The 27,747-nt window shown below is 44.0% G+C and overlaps 1 protein-coding gene across 1 annotated transcript; it reads left to right on the top strand.

Annotated features, from left to right (window-relative positions):
- The first annotated feature begins 1,427 nt into the window (after positions 1-1,427).
- Positions 1,428-19,539, top strand: CHRNA1 (cholinergic receptor nicotinic alpha 1 subunit). Its single transcript, XM_081181186.1, has 9 exons — positions 1,428-1,609; positions 4,616-4,761; positions 6,106-6,150; positions 6,925-7,034; positions 8,641-8,836; positions 11,632-11,869; positions 13,397-13,620; positions 16,545-16,784; positions 18,126-19,539. The coding sequence occupies exons 1-9, from the start codon at positions 1,567-1,569 to the stop codon at positions 18,255-18,257; spliced, it is 1,374 nt and encodes a 457-aa protein (XP_081037312.1). The 5' UTR covers positions 1,428-1,566; the 3' UTR covers positions 18,258-19,539.
- Positions 19,540-27,747: the final 8,208 nt, after the last annotated feature.

Consider the following 27,747-nt stretch of genomic DNA (forward strand, 5'->3'; position numbering starts at 1 on the left):
ATCTGTGGGGGCCAAAGTATAGAAACGGCTCATTCGAAATGACATTCAGTAGACTGGGCCTTATCCTTAATTTCCTTCCCAAAAAGATGTTTAGCTGCTGTTAGCCATGATAGTTAAGAACTTCCATAATTAAAGGTGGCATAACTCACATTAGTAGATAGTGGGAATACACGAGTAGGGTAGAGTAGTACTGGAGTAGTATGGAAGTGAGAGCTGGACCATAAAGAAGGTTGATCGCCAAAGAATTGATGCTTTTGAATTATGGTGCTGGAGGAGACTCTTGAGAGTCCCATGGACTGCAAGAAGATCAAACCTATCCATTCTGAAGGAAATCAACCCTGAGTGTTCACTGGAAGGACAGATCCTGAAGCTGTGGCTCCAATACTTTGGCCACCTCATGAGAAGAGAAGACTCCCTGGATAAAGACCCTGATGTTGGGAAAGATGGAGGGCACAAGGAGAAGGGGACGACAGAGGACGAGATGGTTGGATAGTGTTCTCGAAGCTACCAGCATGAGTTTGACCAAACTGCAGAAGGCAGTGGAAGACAGGAGTGCCTGGCGTGCTCTGGTCCATGGGGTCACAAAGAGTCGGACACGACTAAATGACTAAACAACAACAAAGAGTAGTACTTGTTTGTGAGCTTCCAGAGGATACCTGTTTGAGTTGCCACTAGTCAAAGATGCTAAACCATATGGACCTTGAGTAGTCATATCTGTCCGTGTCTATGATGGAGGGAAATAAATTAGGCAATTTTTGGTTCATTAAGCTGGGAAGAACACAGTGAAGAAAACAATCTCCTAAACAGCTTAATTCCTGAGCTAGCTTACACATGGTGGTGAAAAACACTCGGAATGTCTTTTTGAAAGCAAAAGAGCAAAACCCCTAGATATAACTGTAAGAAGAAAAAGCCTTTAGTGCACTGAGCGTTTGTGCTATCACAACTTTCCTGTTGTTGTTTGAGGGGGGAACTAATCACTGCTAGAAAGCTTATGTAACAGAAGCTCTCAAAAGCAACCCATTTGGCCAACTCCACCTTAGCAGCAGGGTTGGAGAAAATTGCAGAGAAAGAAACTGATTGCTCTGCTTCTACCCTTGAACTTAGCCCAAAAGGCCGGTGATTGTTCTGCTTCTGATGATGAATGTTGTATTGACTGGGGGAGAAAATGTACTAGCTCCAAACCTATGGAAATATAATAGGTGTAAGCTGGCCTCAGGGTCTCAATCTGACACAAAGTCTAGTTTCTTTAGAATGTGCCTCATTTTCTTCCATGGATTGGAACAAATGGTCTTCATCCTGGGTTGCTAGTTGCTATACACACACACATGACAATGGAATGTGTAACTTAGACAAAAAGAATCCTGACTGTGAGCCATGGGGACTTGCGCTCGGCAAAAATAGACCCTGTTCCCATTTCCAAAGAGTTCTGCTGGCTTCCAGCTGCCATCCCCATAAGCAGGTGTCATGAAACAATAACTCTGTGGTCACATTTCCTAAACGCCCTAGTTGGAAGCGGCGAAGCTTTACTCAGTAACAGATCTTGAACTCTCTGGAAGAGGGAAAGGGATGGACGTCTGTGGTCTACCAATCTTCCTGCTCCTTGGACCAGGTAAATCATTTCAACCAGCAGTATAATTTTGGTGTGGCTTCTGCCTCGTTGCGATGAGTGTGTGTGTGTGTGTGTGTGTGTGTGTGTGTGAGTGTGTGTGTGTGTTATAGATGGAGAGAGCATGTGTTTACAAAGATAAGATTCTTCCTATAGCTTTATGATGAGCTTTAGCTGAACACAGTTTTATATATATGTTGGAGATCTTTTTCCCAACCCCAAACGTTAACCAGAAAAGAATGAAATATGAGGGGTAAAACTAACAATAAGCTTCAGTGGGGGGAAAACAAAACAAAAAAACACTAAATAATAAATAACAAAAAGAAGAATAAATATTATGTTTTTAAAATGTTTGTGGGGACATGAAATAAATACGGTAAAGCTTAAAGTATAATATAATATGGTGAATGTTTTCCCTCTATTTGTACAGAAGTTTGATATGGAAGCAGAACTGATTGACAGCTCCATGTGTTGCCAAAAGACTGTTAATGGGTCTTAAACGTACCCTCTGAAATGTTAGACCTTTCCGGTCTGCAGAAGAAATAGGAGATGGTTTGTTTTCTGAGATACAGACATCCGCATTCTTTAAGAGCAGCATTTGCAGTCATAAATAGGATCCTCCATGTCCCTTTTTAAATAGCACGAACAACTTATGAATGGTGAAACTCCTTGGGATTCTAGTTCATTCAAAAAAATCTGTAGACGTTCCACCAAAGGTCTTGTGGTAAACTGCAGCTTCTGCCTAATGCACACTTAACTGGGAGTAATCCTCACTAAATTTGATGGGATTTGTCATGGAGTAAACATGCATAAGATTGGGCTGTGTCTTTGTACGACCATAGTACTATCTCCTTCTAATCATCGACTTTCCACAACATTTGTAAAGCAAACCAAAAAAAAAAGCAAAACCATGGTTTAAGAAGTTGGATTTACTTCTTTAAGCCTTCTTAAACCAATTACCACAGACAGAGCCTTCTTCTGACCATTATTCCCCTTCTTTCCTCCCAGTGTATCCTCTTGCTCCTCCACACCACTGCAAATGGCCCCTTTAACTCCAGCCACACCACCTGTCCCCTCTTCAAGTCCTCCTCCTCTTCAACTTTCTCCTTCCAATATCACTAGCAGCCTAAAACTGTCACGCATACCTCCTTCCCTCCTATTTCTTCAAATGCCCCCTTTACCCCCAGCTTCACTTGCCCCTCCCCAATTCCTTCTCTTTCCCTCTGGCCTGCCACCAGAGGACCACACCTGTTGTATTAACCTGCCCTTGCTCACTTCTGCACCCCCCCTCCCATTAGCACACTGTTTTCACAGAGCAACCTGTCTTTGGAACCTTGGAAAACAGAAAATAAAAACAGAGCGACGACACCTTACAATTTTATCATATAGTCAGATAAGATGTGAATGGGGCATAGGTGGAGGAGGAAGCTTAAAAAGCACTGAACATCTATTTCTCCAGAGAGTGGCATCTCTACGTCCCCAGATAGAAAGCCTCAAAATTCAGCTCACCCCTCCTTCTGCAGTTTTCTCAGTCTCCCTACTTCAAAACTATCCCAGAATGCAGGTTTACTTTATGGCAAAAGGTATGTTCCCATTTAGCACACAACAGTACAGAAGTTTCCAGCTTTTTCCTAGCTATTCACAATGCATCTATTAGTCATTTAGCCAGCAATTTTGGTCACAAAAGAAGGTGAACCCAGGGACCACTAGGGGCACATGAGAAGATGGCTGACAATAACATCTCTCTGACCCACACGAGGTAAATTGGAGGCTGTGATGGGAATAAATAGCCTCCCTACCCCCCCCCCCAGGATTATGGTGGGGGACTGCCCTTGCCTGCTGTGCCCTATACCACCCCCAAATTTGTGGGGATGGGGGCACTAGGCACAATGCCCTCCTGTGGGATTTCGGCACTCCTGGACGCCATCTCTGATCCTCGCCACTAGCTGCAAGAACTTCAAAAGAAATAATTTGGCTGAAGCTAATGCACATATTTCAAGGAAGAAGGGGGAGTAAAGACTGCTAACAGAAGAGATCTCTGATAAAACAAGACGAGTCAGAGGAACAAGTATAGATCATGAGAAGATACGCCAAGACTCGGTATGGCAAAGGGACTGATGGGGGAGGGGGGAAACCTTCCTTTCTTTCCTTTATGTGATTAAACAAGAATCCCACCCACCCACAAGTCAGAAATGCCGTTTTAAGGACTTAAGCTGTGAATTTAAGGCTGTGTGGAGATAAACTTTTGAACCAGAGCATGTTTTAAGAAGAGCGTGGAATGTATAAGGGCTTTGGAATGACGCAGTTAAAAATACCGTCGCCATATTGGGAAGTTCTGCCGGAGGACTTAAGTCTGAGAGGAGAAATAGAGAAATAGAGCTGTTTTTATATTGTGGATGAAACTCCTCAGTGGGACTTAAGAACGACAGTTCTGTAATTAATGATGGAAAGAGCGCTGTTATGTATGAAGGTGATGATATATGGAAACCATCTCGATTTGAGCACTGGAAGAACAGAAAAATTCACACAGGATTATTATTGGTGTTTATCGGCTTAAGGAGACTATCAGAAGAGATCATGAAGAAAAAAGAGAAAATATATGAACAAGATGTGATGTGGAAACAGCAAGATAAGTCTGGATAGAATTATGAACTTTGTTTGGACTGATTTGGACATTAACGCAGTAGCAAGAAGATGATCAGAATCCCCCTTCGGATCTTGAAATATGGGTTCCCTCAACAAAATTTAAAATTCAGCTTTGTAATTCGGAATTATGTGATGTGATTTGATTTGATGTGATTAGCCGGTTAATAAAAATTATTAAAAAAACAAAAAAACAAAAGAAGGTAAACCCAGGCTTTGCCAGCAGATTTGTCCAACTTTTATCAGACTTTCTGGACCCATTAATGCTTTTCTGTCCAAACTCTAGACTCTTTTACAGGAATAGGATGAAATAATAGTAATTTTGCAACACCAAATTAACAAGTCTTGCTCTATATTGTCCTGCAGTTGTTCTGGTCCTGGGTTCTGATCATGAAACTCGTCTGGTTGCCGATTTATTCGAGCATTATAACAAAGTTATTCGTCCAGTAAGCAACCACCTTGAAAGTGTTAACGTTACCGTTGGACTACAGCTTATCCAGTTGATCAATGTGGTATAGTACAAATTTCAATTATTCCATTATTATTGTTAGTTGTTGTAGTAGTAGTAATAAGCAGCAGTTTTAATTATTTGAAGGGTGTAATGTTTAATTGATTAGTTGGTTATAAACAGTTTAACCAACTAAAATGGTGCACCCCTTTAACTAGGCAGCAGATTGTGTGTATGTGTGTTTGGGTTGGATCTGGAGTAAATCAGTTGAACTTAGTCCCCTTTGATATCAATGTGATTTAAATAATACCTAGCCTGTTCCATTGACTTCAATGAGAATTAAGTTCAAGTAACTTTGATTTTGTCCAACAAAGTTGCCCCAAAGTTATCAAGTGGAAATGTGTGCAGGTCTAACCGACAGACAACTTGGCTAACCATTGAAAGCTTTCCATGATGTCTACTCAACATTGTCCTCATCAAAATATAACCCCCCAACAAGCTACAAGAATTTGCTGAAATGGCGCAGTTAACAAATACCCTGACAGGCAATTCAAAACAAAAATTTATGGAAAAGTGGGATAGTTATAAAACATATGTTCAAAAATACAGTAAAGGTTCACTATCTACGCTAGCATTTGTTTGACATTGGAGTGAGACCGAGTTGAGAAATAAGACTAAGAGCACATATTGACATAGGAATGTATTAGATAATATGTAAAGAAATATACAATAATAAGAGTACATTCATTTGTAAAAAAGGAATATACAACAGAAAAGACAGGAAGTCTAGTGTGTTGGTATGTATATGATTTTGGGGGGAAATTGTTTTTGTTTTTTCTCTTTGTTCTTTCTTTTTTTTTGTTCTAGGTATATAAAATTTGTATATAATTTTTGTATACATGTTGGAAATTATATTATAGTGAGTCCTGTAATGTAATATGACAACATTTACTGATGTAATATAAGAATGTTAACAAATAAATAAAATGCAAATTAAAAAAACAAAAACAAATTTAACATTCCTGTAGGGTATTTCTGCAGCAGAGAGTCCACAATAAAGTGCCCTTATACAGTGCCATCAGTGTACAATGAAAGCACATTTAAAGCACATGGCTTCGCAGAAATAATTCTGGGAACTGTAGTTTTTCCGTCACAGAGCTACAGTTCCAAGCACCCTTTACAAACAGCTCCCGGAATTCTTCAGGGACAGTTGCATGATTTAAGTGTACAACATGTATGCAGACTAAAACAAAGCAGGCATTTACAATCTACATTTTGATAGTGGGAAGAAAGGAATAGGGTGGAAAAGTCAGGAATAGTAGCAGATAGCTATTTACCAGTAAGTCTTACTGTACATTTTGCCTGCTAAGATCTCTCCCCCTTAATCTTACTGTTTTGCTCTCTTAAGGATGAAGTGAATCAGATTGTAGCAACCAACGTGCGTCTAAAACAGGTAATTCTTTGTCACCCTTTTCATTAATCTACTGCACATTTAACAAGCTTGTCTGTTTGTTCACTATGCATTTGGACACCTCGTAAGACGTCTTAAGCCAATCTTGCACAATGGGGACAGGTTTTCATCTATTTTGGGATGAAATTGGATGCCATTTTGTATCAAGATGGCAGACCTAACCTTTCATAACCGCACTGATTTTAACTATAGAGGCCACCACTTTCACACCATGCATTGAAGGCACTATGATGCCACATTAACCAGTCATGGCTTCCCCCAAATAATTCCAGGAGCTGTAGTTCAGGAGTGCTGAGAGTGTTGTTAAGAGACACACACATTTCCCTCACAGAACTCACTGCAGTTCCCAGAGTTCCCCGTGAAGAAGGATTTATTGTTACAGCACTCTGGGAATTCTAGCTCGGGGGGGTAGGCGTCTTTTAAAAACTCTCAGCACCCTTAACAAACAACAGCTCCCAGAATTCTTTGAGAGAAGACATGACTAGTTAAAGTGGTATTATAGCACCTTAAATGTATGGTGAATGTGGCCAGAGAATTGCTGATAACGGGTACATACAGATATTCGTTCTCAAAAAGGAAATGGCCATGTTAGTTTCAAGTAATTATTCCAGCTACCATGAAGACAGGGCAAAATAAGTTGCAGAATTTTTTCACCCCATAAAATAAGTGCTCTGTTTTAGGCTTACATTCCACACTAGAGGAAAGAGTTGTTGGGGTGTTTGTTTGTTTTTAAACTTTCTTAAATTCATTTTCTAGCAATGGAAAGATGTAAACCTGAAATGGAAGCCAGAAGATTATGGTGGTGTGAAACAAATTCGCGTCGCCTCAAGCGAACTCTGGCGTCCAGACTTGGTTTTGTACAACAAGTAAGGAAGGTTCTTTCATGTTAATTGTTCAGCAGTCACATAGCAAGGCTGCAAATGAGTCCAGGTGCTGTATGTGACTACATAATTGCGATGAGAGCATTTCCCCCCAGTAGCTCCAGCTAACTTTAGCCAAGTGGTCTAAACCACAGAGCCTAGGGCTTGCCAATCACTGCAACGGGCTGAGCTCCCATTGCTCGGTCCCTGCTCCTGCCAACCTAGCAGTTCAAAAGCATGTCAAAGTGCAGGTAGATAAATAGGTACTGCTCCAGCGGGAAGGTAAACAGTGTTCCTGTGCGCTGCTCTGGTTCGCCAGAAGCGGCTTAGTCATGCTGGCCACATGACCCGGAAGCTGTACGCCGGCTCCCTCGGGCCAATAAAGCGAGATGAGTGCCGCAACCCCAGAGTCGGTCACGACTGGACATAATGGTCAGGGGTCCCTTTACCTTTAAGAACTGCTTTGTTTTGCATAATTCCTGATGCTACCAATGGCTGTCATGGGCACTTACGGGCTGGCAGATAAGGGTCTGCAAGAGGAACACTAGGGCAAAGCTAAGGAACTTGTGACTTTCCAGAGGTTTTCGGATTCAAGGCACCATCAGTCCCAGCCAGCATATTCAATGGTCAGGAAGTGCAGAAGCTGTCATCCAGGCACATTTGAGGGATGACTTAGGTTCCAACTGTATGTGAGGATGAAGAAATTTGGGTCACAGATGTAGAAGAATATTCAGGTTTACTCATCAGTGGCCACGATCATCTCCCTGAGATGAGACCCATCACTGTACAAATTAAGCTTAGTATGGGCACATCAGATGGGCGCACCAAGGCCAAATGGTGGACAATTGGAGTTGAATAATTTTTTATCAGATGAATGGATTTATTGTTTTGACATGAGTGTCAATTTGACTTGCTTTGTTGTACTGAATATTCTGATAGTTTTGTTTTGCCGGTGGGGGTTGAGATGCTCTTGTGTTGGCTGTTGCAGCTTTGGGCTTCATTTGGGAAGAAAAAGTGAAATATAAACCCTATGCGCTATGAAAAAAGATTGCCAAAGAACTGGAAAGGGCAGACAGGAAGTTCCTGTCTCCGACTTCTGTTTCCCCCCCCCCCAACATGTTTTCAAGCAGATGCAAGACATTTGCTGTATTTCAGATCAAACAAGAAACACAACATTGAGTAGTAGTTTTGCATTTGGTTGGTGTGACCGGGTTAGCCCACGTTCAACACTGGAAACTGCATATTATATCTGTACAGTGGTACCTCGGGTTAAGTACTTAATTCATTCCGGAGGTCCATACTTAACCTGAAACTGTTCTTAACCTGAAGCACCACTTTAGCTAATGGGGCCTCCTGCTGCCACCGCCACGCGATTTCTGTTCTCAACCTGAAGCAAAGTTTTTAACCTGAAGCACTATTTCTGGGTGAGCGGAGTATGTAACCTGAAGCGTATGTAACCTGAAGCATATGTAACCTGAGGTACCACTGTATAGAACTCCACTGTTAAATTAACCCTCAGCCTTCCCAAAGTAGTTGGTAGCTGCTGTGTCTCATTTGCTAGTGAAAATGAATAGGATTCACAGCACTGGTGTTCATCTCTTTCCTTTTACAGTGCAGATGGAGATTTTGCTATCGTCCAGGATACCAAAGTACTCTTAGACTATACAGGTCACATCACTTGGACTCCTCCAGCCATTTTCAAAAGCTACTGTGAAATTATAGTCACCCACTTTCCATTTGATGAGCAGAACTGTAGTATGAAGTTGGGCACATGGACATACGATGGCACAATGGTCGCCATCTTTCCGGTAGGTAACATCTGGGCATATGAGACAAGAACCAGGGTCCAAAGGCCCTTTGTGTTTTGGTATTGAGGAATGGGGCCCTTAAGCTGGAAAAGAGTTCCTCTGTGTTCCTACTTTGGAGGACACATCTCCTGTGCTTGAAGGGCTTTTGAAGCTTCCCTCGGTGTCAAAAGTCATTTGTCTTCATTGGCAAAGCCGCTTAAATAATGCAGACAGAGCCCAGAGAGAAAATAAATCCTGATAACACTGAACAAAAGCAGCACATAATCTGAGGAGAAAAGGACAGGGAGGTTTTGTCTGCCTTGTATATGGCACAGAGACGCCGAACCAAGCGTACAGAGAGCACTCCCTCAGAACTCCACATGTGTTACCTCAGCAAACCGTCATGCCACTCTCCCTGGTTGCTAAGCAAACACCTCCACCCCATACCTCTCTTAGCTAGCTGACTTCAATACTAACAGAATTAACCTTTCGGTGCCCCAAACCTGTGGCTTACCTGGCGGCAAGTCTCCGGTCAAGGGACAATCCACATGTCCAAATTCCCTCAGAGATCCCAGAGCATCCAAGCTGAGGCCCATCAACATGGGCAGTTGAGGAGACACAGCCCTCAGCTCTGCTTCCCTGTTGGACTTTGCAGGCTGATTGCAGCACCTGGGCCTGATGAGGCAGGTGACCCTCACCTGCTCCAAGGGAGGAATCACACCCCTCCTCCTAGAGCTAGCGAGCTCCACCTGGCCAGCTAGGGAGATGGGCTGTGGGCCTTTGTCTGCCTCAGCCTCCTGGAGTACCACTGCTCCCTATGCCCCTCTGGCTCTGGTGATGGGTCTTGCTGCTCTGGTTCATCTTCCTTCACCCTATGAGCCCTTCCTACGCCAACCTCTTCTTCCCAACCCCAATTTGCCCCGGTGTGTCCCAGTCCCGGCTACACCCTTCACTGCAATCCTGATCCTCCTATTCCTCCTCCCCGTTGTCCTGCCAGTTTGTGGCATTAGGTTGCAAACTGACTGTTCCCTGCTGTTGCACTTCCAGCCATTTTGTTGTATTGAGGGATGGGGCCTGCAATTCAAGAATCCTAAGGCCTTGTCAGAGTCATAGAATGAGACACAAAGCTCTTTCAAAACCTCATTGGATATCTGTGCCAAGCTGCTTTTATTCATCTTTGCTACTTGTGAAAAGTTCTAACCTTTTAAATATTTATTTACTTTCTTCTTCTTTTCTTTTTTGCTTGGGGGGGGGAGGTTACACCCCCCTACACACACACATTCCCTATGGTAGGGAATTTTTTTTTTTTTAGCAAATAGATATATAAGCTGCATAGTTCTTTATTTTTCAAGTGTTCTTTTAAACACTGTGCATAAGGGGAAATTACATATTGTTATAGGTTTCTTATGCAGTTTCTGTCAGCAGGGCTGCCGTGTGGGTTGCTCTGAGGAAATACCTGGCCGGCCCACAGATGTGGCAAAAGAGTGTGAATAGCCTGGAGATGTGTTTCCATGGGAACTAACTGTCTCTCCATTTTTCTTAAGTTTGCTTAATGGGTAGGAAATAACTGAAAGATTTTGGGAAGGGCAGATGTTCCTCTTTCCCAGCTGCTATATACACCATGTGTTCAAAGCGCATGGCTTCCACAGAGAAGCTTGGGGGTTGTAGTTTGTTAAGGGTGCTGAGAGCTATAGCGCCATAAGGAGTACACTATGGCCCCCAAGATTCTGTCGGGAAGCAATGTGCTTAGATTGTATGACATGCCATTTTAGACCAAGGCACAAAGAGCAGAGTTTGGGCTCTGGAAACCTTTTAAGGGACTGTCTTTCTGGAGATTGGATGTGGAAGCAGTGACGGGGTGAGCTCCCGTTGCTCAGTCCCTGCTCCTGCCAACTCAGCAGTTCAAAAGCACAAAGTGCAAGTAGATAAATAGGTACCGCTCCAGCGGGAAGGTAAACGGCGTTTCCATGCGCTGCTCTGGTTCTCCAGAAGCGGCTTAGTCATGCTGGCCACATGACCCGGAAGCTGTACGCCGGCTCCCTCGGCCAATAAAGCGAGATGAGTGCTGCAACCTCAGAGTCGGCCACGACTGGACCTAATGGTCAGGGGTCCCTTTACCTTTACCTTTACATAGCCCCTTCATGAGGAATTCTGTGGGTGCTTGGACAGCCAGAGTCCCAGGGAGTTGGCACCTATAGCCAGTATATACACAAATAGGGACGCGGGTGGCGCTGTGGGTTAAACCACAGAGCCTAGGACTTGCCGATCAGAAGGTCGGCGGTTCGAATCCCCACGACGGGGTGAGCTTCCGTTGCTCGGTCCCTGCTCCTGCCAACCTAGCAGTTCGAAAGCATGTCAAAGTGCAAGTAGATAAATAGGAAGGTAAATGGTGTTTCCGCGCACTGCTCTGGTTTGCCAGAAGCGGCTTAGTCATGCTGGCCACATGACCCAGAAGCTGTACGTCGGCTCCCTCAGCCAGCAAAGTGAGATGAGCGCCGCAACCCCAGAGTCGGTCACGAGTGGACCTAATGGTCAGGGGTCCCTTTACCTTTACCTTTATGCTCAGCCTATACATTTGCAAATAAAGAACTATATTGCAAAAATGCTATAACCCTCGCAAACGAAACCAAACCTTGGTAAACCCTGGGTCCCTGTAACTTCTCACCCCCTCAGAAAAACAGGCTAAGCGTTTATTTTATCTTGACAACAAAAGGAGATATTGGTTTTACAGTATTTAAATGGAACTGAATGTTTCCTGAATGTAAAGGAGCATCAGGCCTTAGATATTATGTTAATGGCATTCATTCTCCTCTCAGGAAAGTGACCGCCCAGATCTGAGTAACTTCATGCCCAGCGGAGAATGGGTCATGAAAGATTACCGAGGCTGGAAGCACTGGGTTACCTACGCCTGCTGCCCTACCACACCTTACCTGGACATCACCTATCACTTTGTGTTGCAGCGGTTGCCTCTCTACTTCATCGTCAATGTCATCATCCCTTGCCTCCTCTTCTCTTTCCTAACCGGATTAGTGTTTTACCTGCCTACAGATTCAGGTATGTGGGATACAGTGCTACCTTGGGTTACAGACGCTTCAGGTTACAGATGCGTCAGGTTACAGACTCTGATAACCCAGAAATAGTACCTCGGGTTAAGAACTTTGCTTCAGGATGAGAACAGAAATCGCGCGGCGGCAGCGGGAGGCCCCATTAGCTAAAGTGGTACCTCAGGTTAAGAACAGTTTCAGGTTAAGAATGGACCTCCAGAACGATGGAAGTTCTTAACCCGAGGTACCACTGTACTGTGACTCACAGCCAGGGGGAACAACCTGCCCTCTTCTGGCCTACCTTGATTATTTATCTGTTTTGATGGCGGCTTAGGAAATTACATGGTAGCTTGTGCCTTAATTTGGCTTCCCCGTTGGAGAAGTAGTTTTATCTGTTATCGGCCATTGCGAAAGCCTCTCTCTGCCTCTTATCACATCTGATTTATATAGGAGGGCACACACAGGAAGGGGACAGGCGGGAGGTCCCTGCAAAAAAGGCAGGGTAGGAAGGATCTCTCAGGGTGGGAGACTGGGAGAAAAATAATTTAATAATAATAATAATAATAATAATAATAATAATAATAATATAATAATAATAATAATAATAATAATAATAATAATAATAATAATCATTTTTTTATTTATACCCTGACCACCTGACTGGGTTTCCCCAGCCACTCTGGGTGGCTCCCAACAAAATATTAAAAACACGATAAAACAGTGGTACCTCTGGATACGAACGCTTCTGGTTGTGCATGCGTCTCGTTATGAGCTGTGTCAACCCGGAGGTACCGGTAGTTGCTCCCGGATGCGAACTTTGCCCCAGGATGCGAGTGGAAGCACAGCAGGAGGCGCGCTTTCGCTAATGGCACCTCATGTTAAGATCAGTTTCAGGATGAGAATGGACCTCCAGAACGAATTAAGTTCGTAACCAGAGGTACCACTGTAGTTGTTTATCTCCTTGACATCTGATGGGAGGGCGTTCCACAGGGCGGGCGCCACTACCGAGAAGGCCCTCTGCCTGGGTAAGTAAGCACCCAGATGAGAGCTGGGGGAATCTGCCTCGCTGTGTGTGGGTAAACGATATGATATTCACAACATAAATGTGATAAAGGGTCTTTTTTCGTTATTCTTTCGCTATTCTTTTCTCTCTTTCTTTTTCCTATCCAGTTGTGTTTTTGTATTTTCTTATGAATGAGTTTGAGTATAAACAGATAAGGACATCGCAGGATTATTGTAATAACCTGCAAGCTTTTTTAAGAGCGTATATTTAAAGTAGATGGATAAATGAGCAAATTAAGTTACATTTGGATATGCTGAAAATATTAAAAAAATAAATTTAAGGAACTGCAGAAAGAGAGGGGAAGGAGTCAAGTTTTGAAAAGTTAAAATGATTATAAAATTACTGAAATGTATAAATTGAAAATTATAAATAAAATAATACTAAAAAATGAGTTTGAGTGTTTAATATGTTTAAGAATTTTTTAAAAAAATATTATTTTAAAAAATCACGTTCTTTGTTTACTCTTTGTCACAGGGGAGAAGATGACTCTGAGCATTTCTGTCCTGCTCTCTTTGACGGTGTTTCTTCTGGTCATTGTGGAGCTGATTCCTTCCACTTCTAGCGCAGTGCCCTTGATTGGCAAATACATGCTGTTCACCATGGTCTTCGTCATAGCTTCCATCATCATCACTGTCATTGTGATCAATACCCACCACCGATCTCCAAGTACTCACACTATGCCGCAGTGGGTGAGGAAGGTGAGATGAGCTATAGTTGGGTTGCCATATTTCAAAAAGTGAAAATCTGAACATGGGCTGCCATATCTATGGTTTTTTTTCCAGACATTTCAGTGATTTTCGCCCGGACGCTGCTTAAGGGGACTGAATACTGGCTATGTCCTGAAAATTCCGGACGTTTAGCAACCCTAAGCTATAGTCAGAAACTTGTCCCCTGGAACAGTTGCAAAGATCTGAACAGAACACAGGGTTAAGAGAAAAGGCTGGGCTGGGCTTGTTGCCACGGACCTGGTGGCATTTATTATAGCAAAAATGGGGAGAACCTAAGACCCTCCAGTCTCCAACTCCCATCAACCCCTAGCCAGCATGGCCCCTGGGGTCATGGATTATGGGAGTTGTACTCCAACAACATCTGAAGGGCCACCCCTGTTTTATAGGATAAAGATTGACAAAGTGTTGGTAAAAGGTAAAGGGACCCCTGACCATTAGGTTCAGTCGTGGCTGACTCTGGGGTTGCGGCGCTCATCTCACTTTTTTGGCCGAGGGAGCCGGCGTACAGCTTCCGGGTCATGTGGCCAGCATGACTAAGCCACTTCTGGCGAACCACAGCAGCACACGGAAATGCTGTTTACCTTCCTGCCAGAGTGGTACCTATTTATCTACTTGCACTTTGACATGCTTTCGAACTGCTAGGTTGGCAGGAGCAGGGACCGAGCAATGGGAGCTCACCCCGTCGTGGGGATTCATACCACCGACCTTCTGATCGGCAAGTCCTAGGCTCTGTGGTTTAACCCACAGCGCCACCCACGTCCCCAACAAAGTGTTGGATCTGGGTTCAAATCCTAATTCGCCCATGGCCCTGTCTTATGTCTCCAAGGTACCAGTTTAATTTCAGTTTTCAATATGAGGATAGGGTGCAAAATGGATCAGATAGATATTCTAAACTTGTCTTTATAATTGAAAAACAGCTGCTAAACTCAACTAAGGAGCAACGGGTAGGCGAAAGAGAGAAGAGATCCTCTCTCACTCTTTCAATGGAAAGAGCCACCAAATGACCTCTTTAAGGTTGATATGACAGGTGATCTATAAGTAGCTTACTGGGTGCCAATTAAATTATGTATGCTTTACAGAAAGAACAGAGAGAGACAATTCTATTTCTCTCCCATAATACTAGTACTGGGTGCGTTCCATTAAAGTAGGGAGCAGACTGGGACAAAAAAAGCCACTAATTTAGAGCATGACAACATTGCCTATTTATGCATTATAACGTAAAGATTTTGGGGAAGGTTTTCCAAAAGGAGGAAAAGAAACAGGCAAGCTGACAGAAACACTGATATTTCTTTATGGACAGCAATATTTAACCAGTCGTTCCCCCACATTTCAGACTTTGTTTTCTTCTGGAATTCACTAGTGCAGTTAGGTAAATTTAGCCTTGTTGTTGTTTAGTCGTTTACTCATGTCCGACTCTTTGTGACCCCATGGACCAGAGCACGCCAGGCACTCCTGTCTTCCACTGTCTCCCGCAGTTTGGCCAAATTCATGTTAGTAGCATTGAGAACACTGTCCAACCATCTCGTCCTCTGTCGCCCCCTTCTCCTTGTGCCCTCCATCTTTCCCAACATCAGGGTCTTTTCCAGGGAGTCTTCTCTTCTCATGAGGTGGCCAAAGTATTGGAGCCTCAGCTTCAGGATCTGTCCTTCCAGTGAGCACTCAGGGCTGATTTCCTTAAGAATGGATAGGTTCGATCTTCTTGCAGTCCATGGGACTCTCAAGAGTCTCCTCCAGCACCATAATTCAAAAGCATCAATTCTTCAGTGATCAGCCTTCTTTATGGTCCAGCTCTCACTTCCATACATCACTACAGGGAAAACCATAGCTTTAACTATATGGACCTTTGTCAGCAAGGTGATGTCTCTGCTTTTTAAGATACTGTCTAGGTTTGTCATTGCTTTTCTCCCAATAAGCAGGTGTCTTTTAGAAGCTATGAGGTATGGTGTGCAGGGCCACCCAAGACAGACAGGTCATAGTGGAGAGTTTTGACTAAATGTGATCCACCTGGAGCAGGAACCGGCAAGCTGCTACAGTATCCCTGCCAAGAAAACTCCATGGACAGAAATTTAGCTTAGTCTGGACTTAATGGCCTTACAGGGTCTTTAGAGGGGGAATGTGTATTATTTGACATACTTAAAAATGTAGTAAGCCTGGCTAGGGGCCTCCTTGTTTTTATAGAGTTGGAAGGGACCCTGAGGACCATCTATTCCAACCCCCTGTGATACAGGAATATTCAGCTGTCCATTACAGGGTTCAAACCTGCAACCTTCTTGTTATCAGCACCATGTTCTAACCAACTATGCTATACCTCTGTTGTGCTGAATAGGTGACTTCTGCCCCATAGTCCTGCCCTGGTAGCATCACTGCTCACAAATGAATAAAGGGGAGGTGGTCACACTAGTGTGAGTCGAAGGCAATCTGGTTGTGCATAGTTTCTACTGACTCCTGCATCCAGAAACAGCCTGTGCTTTTTTTGGAGGCCTTAGCAGAGCTGGGGGAAGGAGTGAAGAAGGAAAGCCCTTTTGGGGCCAGTGGAGGCCCACCCAATACAGATAAGATAATAATAAAAACAACATCTGGATCCTAAACTGATCAAGTCAGCAGAGTTCCAGTTTCACATGCTGATTTGATAACGGTGCATTACTTGGGGTTAGTATCCATCTGTATGTGGTTTCACTTAAATGAGTCTTAAAGATCTGTTCACCTGAAAAACTCAGCTAGCTTCCTGGGGCCTCAGGCATCGCAAGCAGAAGAAAGCCCAAACCTCAGAAAGGAAACGTTTTTATTCTGAGGCCAAGATGGAGAACATATTTGCCCCTTGTTTTCATTCTGATTTTTTTTTATTTTAAAAAAAAAAAGACACTGACTGTAAAACAAATATTAACTTCTTTCAGATTTTTATTGAGACGATTCCGAACGTCATGTTCTTCTCAACCATGAAACGGCCTTCCAGAAACAAGCAGGAGAAAAGGATTTTTACTGAAGACATTGATATTTCTGAAATCTCTGGGAAGCAAAGTCCGGCTGCTGTCAATTTCCAGTCGTCGCTCACCAAAAACCCAGATGTGAAAAGTGCTATTGAGGGCATCAAATACATTGCTGAAACAATGAAGTCAGACCAGGAATCCAACAATGTAAGGACCTTTTCCTTCTGTTTTAGGAGATGGGAATCTTTGGCCTGCTAGACGTTATAAGACTTCAACTCCCATCAGCCCCTGCCAGCTTGGCCAATGATCAGGGATGATGGGAGTCGTAGTCCAACAACATCTGGCCGGCCACAGCTTCCCCATTTCTGCTGTAATGTCTCTAACACACCTGTTAAAGAATGATAACTAAGAGTTATCAACAGCATGTGAGGTTTTTTGCTAAAACCTAAGTGCTTTCTAAGTGCAGAGGGGAAGAAAGAGGATGTGGACAGGCAAGAGTGGTTTCAAGATTAAAGATGAAATCCTAAATCAGTGCACGCTTCCTGCAACTTTGGGTTTGTGAGGGCATCCTTTTAAAATAGTCCAGATTTACCATTTAATCTGTTTTAAATGAGTGAGCCTGTGCTATTGAAATCTAGACTGTATTCAGGCAAGCAACGGTTTGAGGCTGAGGTGGAGAGAGCTGGCCGGGGTGGCTGGGAGGTAGAGTTCAACAACATCTGGCAATTCCACAGTTTTCCTAGCCCTGGTTTAAGGGATACCATTATTAATCTCCTGGCTATTGTTGTGAGGCAAGCACTGATCTCTGGCAAGGTGAGGCCTGGTGCAAGTCAAGGCTCAGGCCTGCTATAGGGGAGTCTCTGAAGAAACTTTGTCCTTCTGCTTCAGAGTCCTTGGGCTCAGAATCGCCTCCATGATGACACACACCTGCTTCTGATACGGAACCAAAATGCTGTTCTTTGATGGCGGACACCTTTCTCGCATATCTGGCTCCCTAACAGGAGCTGTATTAATCTGTTGTTCGAAAAGGAAGAAGGAATCAATCCTGTGGCATGAAAGCGGATGCCACCACAAGCCAGTTTGTCTCAAACTAAGCTGCCACGAGTCTCTTTTGTTGTTTCCTCTCCTTTTCCACTCAGCCTCAATTTGGACAAACACTGCTTTATGGTATTTGGCTCCCTCTTGTGACCCAAGGCCTAACAAAATGACTCATCGAAATAATTCACGGTACATCAAGCTCCGGCCAGGGGGCAGCATATACTCTGTAATGTGCACTAAAATGGCACCAAATTACACACATATTTTTTGATAGTCAAACTCCTCTGTTTCAGGTCATTCTCACAATGATGCAAGGACATGTTTTTGACTAGAATGCATTACATACTGAAGTTTGTTCCTGCAATGGAGAACATACAGAATAACATATTTTTTCCTCCAAGACAGAGAAGCATAAATGCTCAAAAGTGCCAACTCCCTAGTGCAAACAATGACTAGGCCCAAGATCATTCTAACTGCCTCTTGTCTTTTTTTTTTTTCCCCCATCCTCAGGCTGCCGAAGAATGGAAGTTTGTTGCCATGGTAGTGGATCACCTTCTGCTAGGCATCTTCATGTTAGTTTGCATCATTGGAACACTGGCTGTCTTTGCCGGTCGCCTCATCGAATTACAGCAGCAAGGCTGAAAAGCGAAAACCAAGTGGGATAGCTTGATTTAGATCTGAATATGTGCTCACTTAAGAAAGTTCATGGAAGGAAAGTCTTCCATCTCCCTCTCCTCCATCCCCTCAGCAAAGCAAGCCTTTCAAAGAAGCTTGAAGGTTGGGAGCTGCAGCCAGTAAGCTTTCCTTCCAGAAACTTCCTTAACTTTGCTTATCTTAAGATCCAAGCCTATATCTTTAATGTGTTGTTAATCTGTCTCTGCCTAAACGGGGCTAAATGGAGGGATAACCTCTTTCGAACTGGCAATTTCAGGCTCCAGAAAGTGTGATTCTGCTAAAAGTTTTTGATTGACTGGCGTCCTTAATGTCAACCGGCATGACTTTCGTCGCATCTAACCAACTTGCTAAAGCACTGGGTCAGAACCTCTTATTGTTCAAATCACCAGGTCAATGAGCCTAGGACATCGGTCTGTTCTGGGTATTTAAGAAAAACGGCTTTGGCGCTGTACACCAATGGTTCATCTCATTGCCTATTGGTCGTCCCTAATCACTGGCAATCTAGGATGCAAAAACTGAACACCATCCCGAGCCATGTCCTATTGGCAGTCATGTCTTCATCAAGTCATCAACCCACAATTTTCTCACTTCCCAATCCTTACTGCTTTTTTGAAAAAATAGATATGTTCCAAATGACTCCGTCAGAGAACCTTGGCTGAGCACATCTGTGATCTGAATCTCCCACACACTGCTGAAAGTGGCCCGTGCAGAAGAAAAGAAAATAGTCACTGACTGACATCTACCAAGCTGTTTTCTACTCTCTTTCCTCAGCTGTGGTTCTTGCTTGCAGGCCTATCAAAACCATGTTTACTCAGAAATATTCAGAAGCCCCTTCTGAGCACTTAAAGGTAAAGGTAAAGGTACCCCTGTCCGTACGGGCCATTCGTGTCCGACTCTAGGGTTGCGCGCTCATCTCACTTAAGAGGCCAGGGGCCAGCGCTGTCCGGAGACACTTCCAGGTCACGTGGCCAGCGTGACGAAGCTGCTCTGGCGAGCCGGCACCAGCGCAGCACACGGAAACGCCGTTTACCTTCCCGCTATAAAGCGGTACCTATTTATCTACTTGCACTTAGGGGTGCTTTCAAACTGCTAGGTGGGCAGGAGCTGGGACCGTAAGACGGGAGCTCACCCCGCCGCGGGGGTTCGAACCGCCGACCATACGATCGGCAAGTCCTAGGCACTGAGGTTTTACCCACAGCGCCACCACGTCCCAGCACTTACTTTTTATTAAATGTGCTTCTGTGATATACTTCATTTTCTTTTCTTTCTTTCTTTTTTAAGAACCACCACCCCAATCTCAGTTCTGCTTTGGGATTTATTTTTTCAGTTGCCAGCAATACTCACAATTCGCTTGATCCTCTTAGCATTATTCTCACAGTCAGGGATAAAGCTGGCAAGCAAAGGAGTACTTAGATGTCTCCTGTACACATGCTCGGATATGAGATAAGCAGGCCAATTGACTGCAATTCTAAATGTAGCAATTTCACATGCATGCCCTAAAGCCAAACGGGAAAAACTGTTATATCCTGTGCAATCCTACGTGGGTCTATTCAGAAGTAAGCACCATTGAATTCTATGGGACTTGCCCATCTGACTGTTGGTTGTTCTCACTAGAATTTTGGAGAATGTGTGCTGAGAGCATGCAAGCACCCAGTTTAGGGCACTGTATAAAATAAGAATTTAAATGTTTCAGATTTTAATTTTTACCCAACCCAAAAAATCTTCGCCCCCTCCCCCGCTTCAAGCAAATGCCAGTTGCAGTCGAATTTGTGAGTCACAGGCTCCCTCCTGTGGTGGAAATACAGTATTTCTGCAGGTATACCCTTTAACACAGACACAGTTACAATAGGAACAGTAAAGTCGGTGGCATGGTGGAAAGTTAGCCAACTCCTATTCCAGAACAAGGTTTTGAACTAATTGACAAAGAAAGAAAGCTGTTTAGCTATAGGTTGGAATTCACATGCTTCTGCTGCCTTCATAGACAATGTATCACCATGGTGATCACAAAGAGCCAGTGTGACCTAGTGGTTAGAGTTTGGGCCTAGAACCTGGAAGACCAGGGTTCAAATCTCAGCTGGGTGACCTCAGGCTAGCCACTATCTTTTAGCATAGCTGACCTCACACACAATCCTGACCCCACCACAATATTCATTTTATAGTTCCGTAACTATTGGGGGGTGGGGCTAGCCATGTTGTGTTTTTTTGCCCCGGGTGAAGCGCCATTGAGACTCCTGGCCTCTGTGTGTGTACACAAATGGGCATGAGTGTGTGTGTGTGTGCGCGCGCGCCAAACTGGGTCTTTGACCTGGGTGAAATATAGCCCAGTTTCGCCCCTGCATTCTAAACAAGACTAAAACCCTAGCAAGAGGACATTTGTGTTAAAGACCCATTTATCCAACTAGGGAAACTTGTCAGAACCAAAATGACTTCTTCCTCTTCCTGGGGAAGGGAAATGTGGTTCATGCCTTCAGTCTATATATCATAGCTGTCAATTTTCCCTTTTTTAAAGGGAAATTCCCTTATTCCGAATAGGATTCCTTGCAAGAAAAGGGGAAAGTTGACAGCTCTGCTATATATTCCTCGCCCCCTCTATTTTATGGTTTAAGTTACCATGGAAGATAAGATGATACATATCCAGCCTGTGAACACAGTCCTGCCATGCTACAGGAGAGAATAAATAAATTCAGATATGTATTTATTCGTTTGCACTGCTGTTCGGCCTTTCCTATATCAACATCAAGGCCTTTAGAGGAAATAATTCCCCTTTGTCAAATCTTTATCGCCCATTTTGGAACACAGATGCTCCCTATAGCTGTTGCCAAGAGCCACTGAGACATATCCTTAAAAAGTCGTGGCAGAGAAGCAGAGCCGCCTTTTTCAAATAGCATCTTCCCCCACCTATACAGTACTCACATTCCTACCAGAAAAAACTGGCATAAAAATGGTTTCTGTCTTGTGTGTGCTTTGCTCAAGGAAGCTCTCAGTACAAAAGAAATTTCCACCTTCATCAATGCCCAGAGCATAGCTGTCAACTGTCCCTTATTTGGCGGGAAAGTCCCTTATCCCAGCGCCGTGTCCCACTGCTGTCCCTTATTGATGATGACCCTTAAATTTCCCGAGTTTCAAAGAAAGCAGCTCCTCTCCGTCCCTCCCTGCCGGCCAGGGAGGAGGGAGGCCCCAACTGTGTTGCTTGGCTGCGTTGCTCACCCAATAAGGAGTCTAAGAACGACTGGGGGTGGAGCTTGTATTCCTTGTGCTGAACAAATCGGCCGCGTTGCCTGGGGACTCGCCTTTGCTCAGCGCTTCCCAGAGGAGAGGTGACGGTGGTTTTCCTTGCTGCATCCCCTTTGCCGGGTTGCTGCGCTGTGGGAACCACCGCTTAATATGTAACGCTGTACTGTTTTTAACACTGACTGGGAGCCGCCCAGAGTGGCTGGGGAAACTCAGCCAGATGGGCGGGGTATAAATAAATTATTATTATTATTATTATTATTATTATTATTATTATTATTAAGGCTTCGTTTGGCTGCAGGCTTGGCTGCTGATCCCTCATTTTTGAGGCTGCTGGTCCCTTATTTTCAAATCTGTAAGTTGACAGGTATGGCACAGAGGTGTCTCGTGCTTCAGGAAGGATTGCATGCTGTGGTGAGCAGGGACAGAGGCTCTCCAGTCCTAGGAAGGGTCCAAACTGTAAGCAAGGTAGGAACTGCCTGAGAAATTTCTTTGCACAAGTGGGACCTTCGGCAAGGCACTGCAATGTACAGTGTTCCTGTTCAGGGAGCCAGCTAGCCATGCCTTCTTTCACAGCACTCAGTTACATCCCTCCCTCATCCTATTCCACTCACCCCTGCTCACTCCAACAAGCACCATTCCCTGGCCACTGAAAAGTCCTCATTGGGGGGTTTGCTGGATCCTCTCTCTCTTAGGTGGCTGATGCCCATTAGGAGTAGGGTGGAAAGCAGGGAGGCTAACAGCAGGTGGCGCCAGAGCTGAAAACCAGAGCCAACTAATTCTAGTTGTCCCCATCCCCTTCCTCCCTGCTGAGTTCTACATGTCACAGATTCAGGAGGAGGAATCTGACAGATCGCACAATTTCTGGTGTAAGTGAGAAGACAGGCAGATGGGTAACAACTGACAGGTTGGTGGGAGAGAACCCCATTCACCCTTATTCATCAACCCTCTAATAATAATAATAATAATAATATTTTTTTATTTATACCCTGCCCATCTGGCTGGGTTTCCCCAGCCACTCTGGGCGGCTTCCAACAGAACACTAAAATACAATAACCTATTAAACATTAAAAGCTTCCCTAAACAGGGCTGCCTTCAGATGTCTTCTAAAAGTTTGGTAGTTATTTTTCTCTGTGACATCTGATGGGAGGGCGTTCCACAGGGTGGGTGCTACTACTGAGAAGGCCCTCTGCCTGGTTCCCTGTAACTTGGCTTCTCGTAGCGAGGGAACCACCAGAAGGCCCTCGGTGCTGGACCTCACTGCCTTAGGGGTTCTTTCCCCCCTTTAAAAAAATCTACTTCTGTAAACCTTGGGATTTCCCCTGAGTCTGATGATGCTTCCCTCTTGTGTTGGATGGTTCATTTTTGCTAAATAAGGATCCACGCTCAGATAATGAGTTCATTATTATCATGTGGGACACCAGTCTGCGGCTGTCTGCCATCCACAGATCCTGACAACATGGAGAGAGTCTCAACTGATGGTCTGTGGTTTCTGGGTTGCAATCTTGATCTTTGACAATCAAGGGAGTCAAATAATTTGCATCGGCTGGGGACGGTGGATTGCTTTCTTCCAGTGCATGTGTGCAGTTCAGTCCCATGTTATGTTTACTAAGAAGTGAGATTTGCTGAGTTCAGTGGGACTTCTAAGAGAATTTAGGATTTCAGACTTGCCGAGAAAGAAGATCTCAAATCATTTGCATCCTATTCTTAGGCTGTGTGCACACTGCCATTTATTCTACATCCAGTGCACTCACACCACTGTTTTATTTAAAGAAAATCTATATCTATTGATACTTATCTGAAGATAAGTACCTTTTTATAATATGTACACTGAAATAAAGAAATGCTACTGAAATCTAACCTAAAACGGAATGGAGGAGAGAATGGAAAAGAAGAAAAGAAAAGAAAAGAAAAGATAAAAGAAAAGACAATGAAAAAAGTTTTTAAAGACTTCAGGTTCTCTGTCCTGCAGCTAAATGTAGTATTCACTCATTAACAACCAGCTGTTCTGTTTTCTATAAGCCAATATTTTTTTCCATCTTCAAATCCAGATATTGCCAGTTCATTTTTCTCTTTCATGCAAAACGTCCATAAGAAGTTTCCACTGTGTAATAAATGCCAGTAATGATTTTTATCTAGTTAAACATGTTAATTTCCCCACCACTGGTTTCTCAAGCCTTGAACACACGATGTTAGCTGCAATCCACACCTATCCTGTAGTTTCTTGAGAAACGCTGCATTTTAATGCATTTCCCCACAAACCAGCTTTGATCTGATTGGAAAACATCTGCCCTATAACAACATCCCTGCCTTCCCCCCCCCCTCCAGTCTGGACAGACAGCAGGAGACGAGGAAACACATCTAATCCTACTGATGCGTACAGTGACCTGCTAATGAAAATGACCCCACTGCATTTTAAGCTGGGAATGTGTACATAATATTAAACTCGTTCATGTCGAAATGTTAAAAAAAGAAAAAGTGTTCCTTCCCAAGCAAATGTAATTGGGATTGAAGCATTTAAACTCTGGTCCCATACATGTGTACTTGGAAGTACAGTGGTACCTTGGTTCTCAAACTTACCGTAATCCATTCCGGGAGTCCGTTCCAAAACCAAAGCGTTCCAAAACCAAGGCACGCTTTCCCATAGAAAGTAATGCAAAATGTATTAATCCATTCCAGACTTTTAAAAACTACCACTAAAACAGCAATTTAACATGAATTTTACTATCTAACGCAGGCATAGGCAACCTTCAGTCCTCCAGATGTTTTGGACTACAATTCCCATCATCCCTGACCAGTGGTCCTGTTAGCTAGGGATCATGGGAGTTGTAGGCCAAAACATCTGGAGGGCTGGAGGTTGCTTATGCCTGATCTAACAAGACTATTGATCCATAAAATGAAAACAATAAACAAGGTACTGCAGTCACACAATCAATCAATGAATCAGTAGCTGAACTGGGTTCCACTGTCACAAAAACAAAACAAAAAAGAGCCACAAAAACGCAAAATAAATAGCAAAAAACTCAGCGTAACACTCAAAATAGAAGTGTGGCACTCAAATCGCCAGCGTAACACTCAAAACGGAAGTGTGGCACTCAAAATGGAGCATGTTCGGCTTCTGAAAAAAGTTTGCAAACCGGAACACTTATTTCCAGGTTTGTAGTGTTTGGGTTCCAAGTGGTTTGAGTACCAAGGTGTTTGAGAACCAAGGTACCACTGTAAGCCCCCCTAATTTCAGTGGGACTTACGCCCACAGTGCGGAAATGTTAATTGGACATTTTCATTTCAACCGAATGCCACAGAAACAGAAATTCTATTTTAATTTCTGCCTGGAAGTGAACCACAGTAAAACAAATTCTGTCTCGGCTTCCTGGCATTCGCTGCTCAGAAATCGAACACTTGCAAACGTCAATTCCGCCTTAGCATCTCTGGCTTCATCAAGTCACAAACTGCTGGATCCACAGTTTTAAAACATTTCCTGTTGTGCTCACTCTGTCGTTAGGGCTGCATTTTCAAACGGCTCCACTGTTCTGTTCACTTTAAGTGTATATTTGTCCTCTTTGCTGTGGTTTCCTCTCTCCCAGAGGCATTATGAGTCTCATGCTGACTAAGCAGTTCCTGTTTCCACATTTGCAAGAAGGAGTTGCAGGAAGAAGCAAAGGCAAAAAGACAGAGCTTAGGATAACAGTGTTGGATATTTCTTTTCACGGCATCCATCAGCCCAGCTCTCTGCAGTGCTAGAAATCCATCCCGGGCCTGGGCCTCATTACGAAGAGCAACATCAACACCACATCGTTCATGGTGGAATATCACAGCAAAGCAATCTTGCGTAATGATGAATTTCATCACCAGTAGGGTTTGTTTGCCTTGCTGGTGGCTTGCAAAAGTTGCATTTTTCAGCAGTTACTCTTTTACCACATCAAAACATGGTCCCAAATTTTACTGGGTGGTCTTTATTTAAATAATAATAATCTCTGTGTATGCACCAGACTATCCAAAACCATTAAAAAACAAAAGCAGAACTATTCAGTTGCCCCATATTTGGCTAACCTGCCCTTTAAATGTTGAGCAACATAATGCAGAGCTTCCGAGTGTGCAGATATGAATTTGTCATATCTCGAGTCAAACTACTAGCCCATCTAATTCAATTTAATTATTCTTACCCCACTCTCCAGCTGCTGTTCTTTTAAACAGACTTTTAAGGCTACAGTTCAATGCACATTTACCAAAATATTTAGCAGTACTGAAATCAGTGGGAGTTCAGAATTAAAACACCTAATGGCTGTATCCAATGTTGTTAAGACTCAGAGAACTTGGGGCCTCTAGAATGAATGTACATGACTAGTTTAGGTCCAGAAATCTCAATGCATCTACTCTGAGTAGAATTTACTGAGTAGAATTTGCATCCACACCAAGTACGTTGCAGTTAGGTCTCCTTGAAATCTGTGGGTCTAAATTCAGGACTAATTTGTCTCAGTGATTTCCATGGGACCCAGGACTCAGCTACACTGCAAAGAAAAAAACACTTTATATGCATTGTTTATACATTCTAACACTGTGACACCAGATGGCACTGTGGAGTTCCTTTTTTGCCAACCCGATTTCTCATACAGTGGTACCTTGGTTCTCAAACTTAATCTGTTCCGGAAGTCTGTTCCAAAACCAAAGCGTTCCAAAACCAAGGCACGCTTGCGCTTTCCCGTAGAAAGTAATGCAAAATGGATTAATCCATTCCAGACATTTAAAACAACCCCTGAAACAGCAATTTAACATGAATTTTACTGTCTAACAAGACCATTGATCCATAAAATGAAAGCAACAAACAATGTATTGCCGTCACACAATCAATCAATCAGTAGCTGAACTGGGTTCCACACAGTCACAAAAACAACACAAAAAGAGAAATACATAGCAAAAACAGACAGACCTCAGCATAACACTCAAAATGGAGCGTGTCCAGCTTCCAAAAAAAGTTCGCAAACTGGAACACATACTTCCGGGTTTGCAGTGTTTGGGTTCCAAGTTGTTTGAGTACCAAGGCATTTGAGAACCAAGGTACCACTGTACAAAGTTTGCAACACGTTTAACTGAAACACTTCTTTGATGTGTCTAGATCCAGCCCCAAGCTTACCTAACAGGAATAGCTGTTGGAAACAATATAGCATAGGAAGTCAAAGGATCGTGCTCATAGCTGCACTGAAAGGCAATTTCTAGCCCTCTATAAAGCAAAATAAAATAAAATAATTCTTCCCATGTACTGTACATAAGGTTTATTTCCAATACTTAGTGGTGGTTTTCCAATTTAGAATAACTAAAGCTGCTAAGAGGGTGATCACTACCACTTCCTATTCTTACAAAGTGCGTCAAATGCATCCCAACTCCCATTATCCCTGACCAGCCCTGCTGGGCCTGACAGTTCAGCAACATCTGGAGGGCCAAAGTTCCCCCACACCTGGCCTGGAGCATGGTTTAGAGACCTGGGTCCATAGCTGTCAACTTACAGATTTGAAAATAAGGGACCAGCAGCCTCGAAAGTAAGGGATCAGCAGCCCAAATAAGGGATTTTGCTTAGTTTATGAGTTCCTCCCGAGAGGGAGGGAGACTCTCACCCACGCTGCCCATGAGCCCGGCATGAGGCGGTTGCAGCGCCACCGTGGCCGCTGAAGCACCGCCCTTCTGTGTCCCTCCCCATCCCCTCCTCTTCCTCCTCCCTCAGGCCGCCGCCGCTGCTGCTGCCTCCGGCTTCCCCTGGCAGCGCGGCGGGAAGCCTTGCAAGAGAGGAGCTGCCTGTCTGCTCGCCGCCACCCGTCTTTCACAACGCACCCCTGAGGGGGAAAAGGGAGAGGCGGAGACGCGGCAGCTCGTGTGTGCTCTCTCTCTCGCTCTCTCGGGGCGGAGGACCCTGAGCTGCTGCTTCCCTCCAGAGCCGGGTGAGCATGAAACCCAGGAAATTTAAGGGACATCATCAGTAAGGGACAGCAGCGGGACACGGCGCTGGGATAAGGGAGTTTCCCGCCAAATAAGGGACGGTTGACAGCTATGCCTGGGTCCCAGTGCACGCCAACTAAATGTTTTCACCACAATGTGCCCCAAACTTCCCTGCTATGCAATGTCCTGTTTTGTGACATTGAGCCTGAGACAGCAGTAAGCAAGCCCTATCCTAAGAACTTGTACAATGGCACAAGATGGATTTCCCCCCAAAGCCTAGGAAGGAAGGAAGGAAGGA

The sequence above is a fragment of the Podarcis bocagei genome (assembly GCF_964188305.1).
Source record: "Podarcis bocagei genome assembly, chromosome: 1".
NCBI classification, from domain to species: Eukaryota; Metazoa; Chordata; class Lepidosauria; order Squamata; family Lacertidae; genus Podarcis; species Podarcis bocagei.

What these genes read in the sequence shown, in the direction of transcription:
- CHRNA1 (XM_081181186.1), top strand. Translation starts at nt 1,567, where the DNA reads ATGGACGTCTGTGGTCTACCAATCTTCCTGCTCCTTGGACCAG. An exon ending in TTACCTGCCTACAGATTCAG is followed by an intron (nt 11,870 to 13,396) that starts GTATGTGGGATA and finishes TCTTTGTCACAG; the next exon opens with GGGAGAAGATGACTCTGAGC. An exon ending in TGCCGCAGTGGGTGAGGAAG is followed by an intron (nt 13,621 to 16,544) that starts GTGAGATGAGCT and finishes AACTTCTTTCAG; the next exon opens with ATTTTTATTGAGACGATTCC.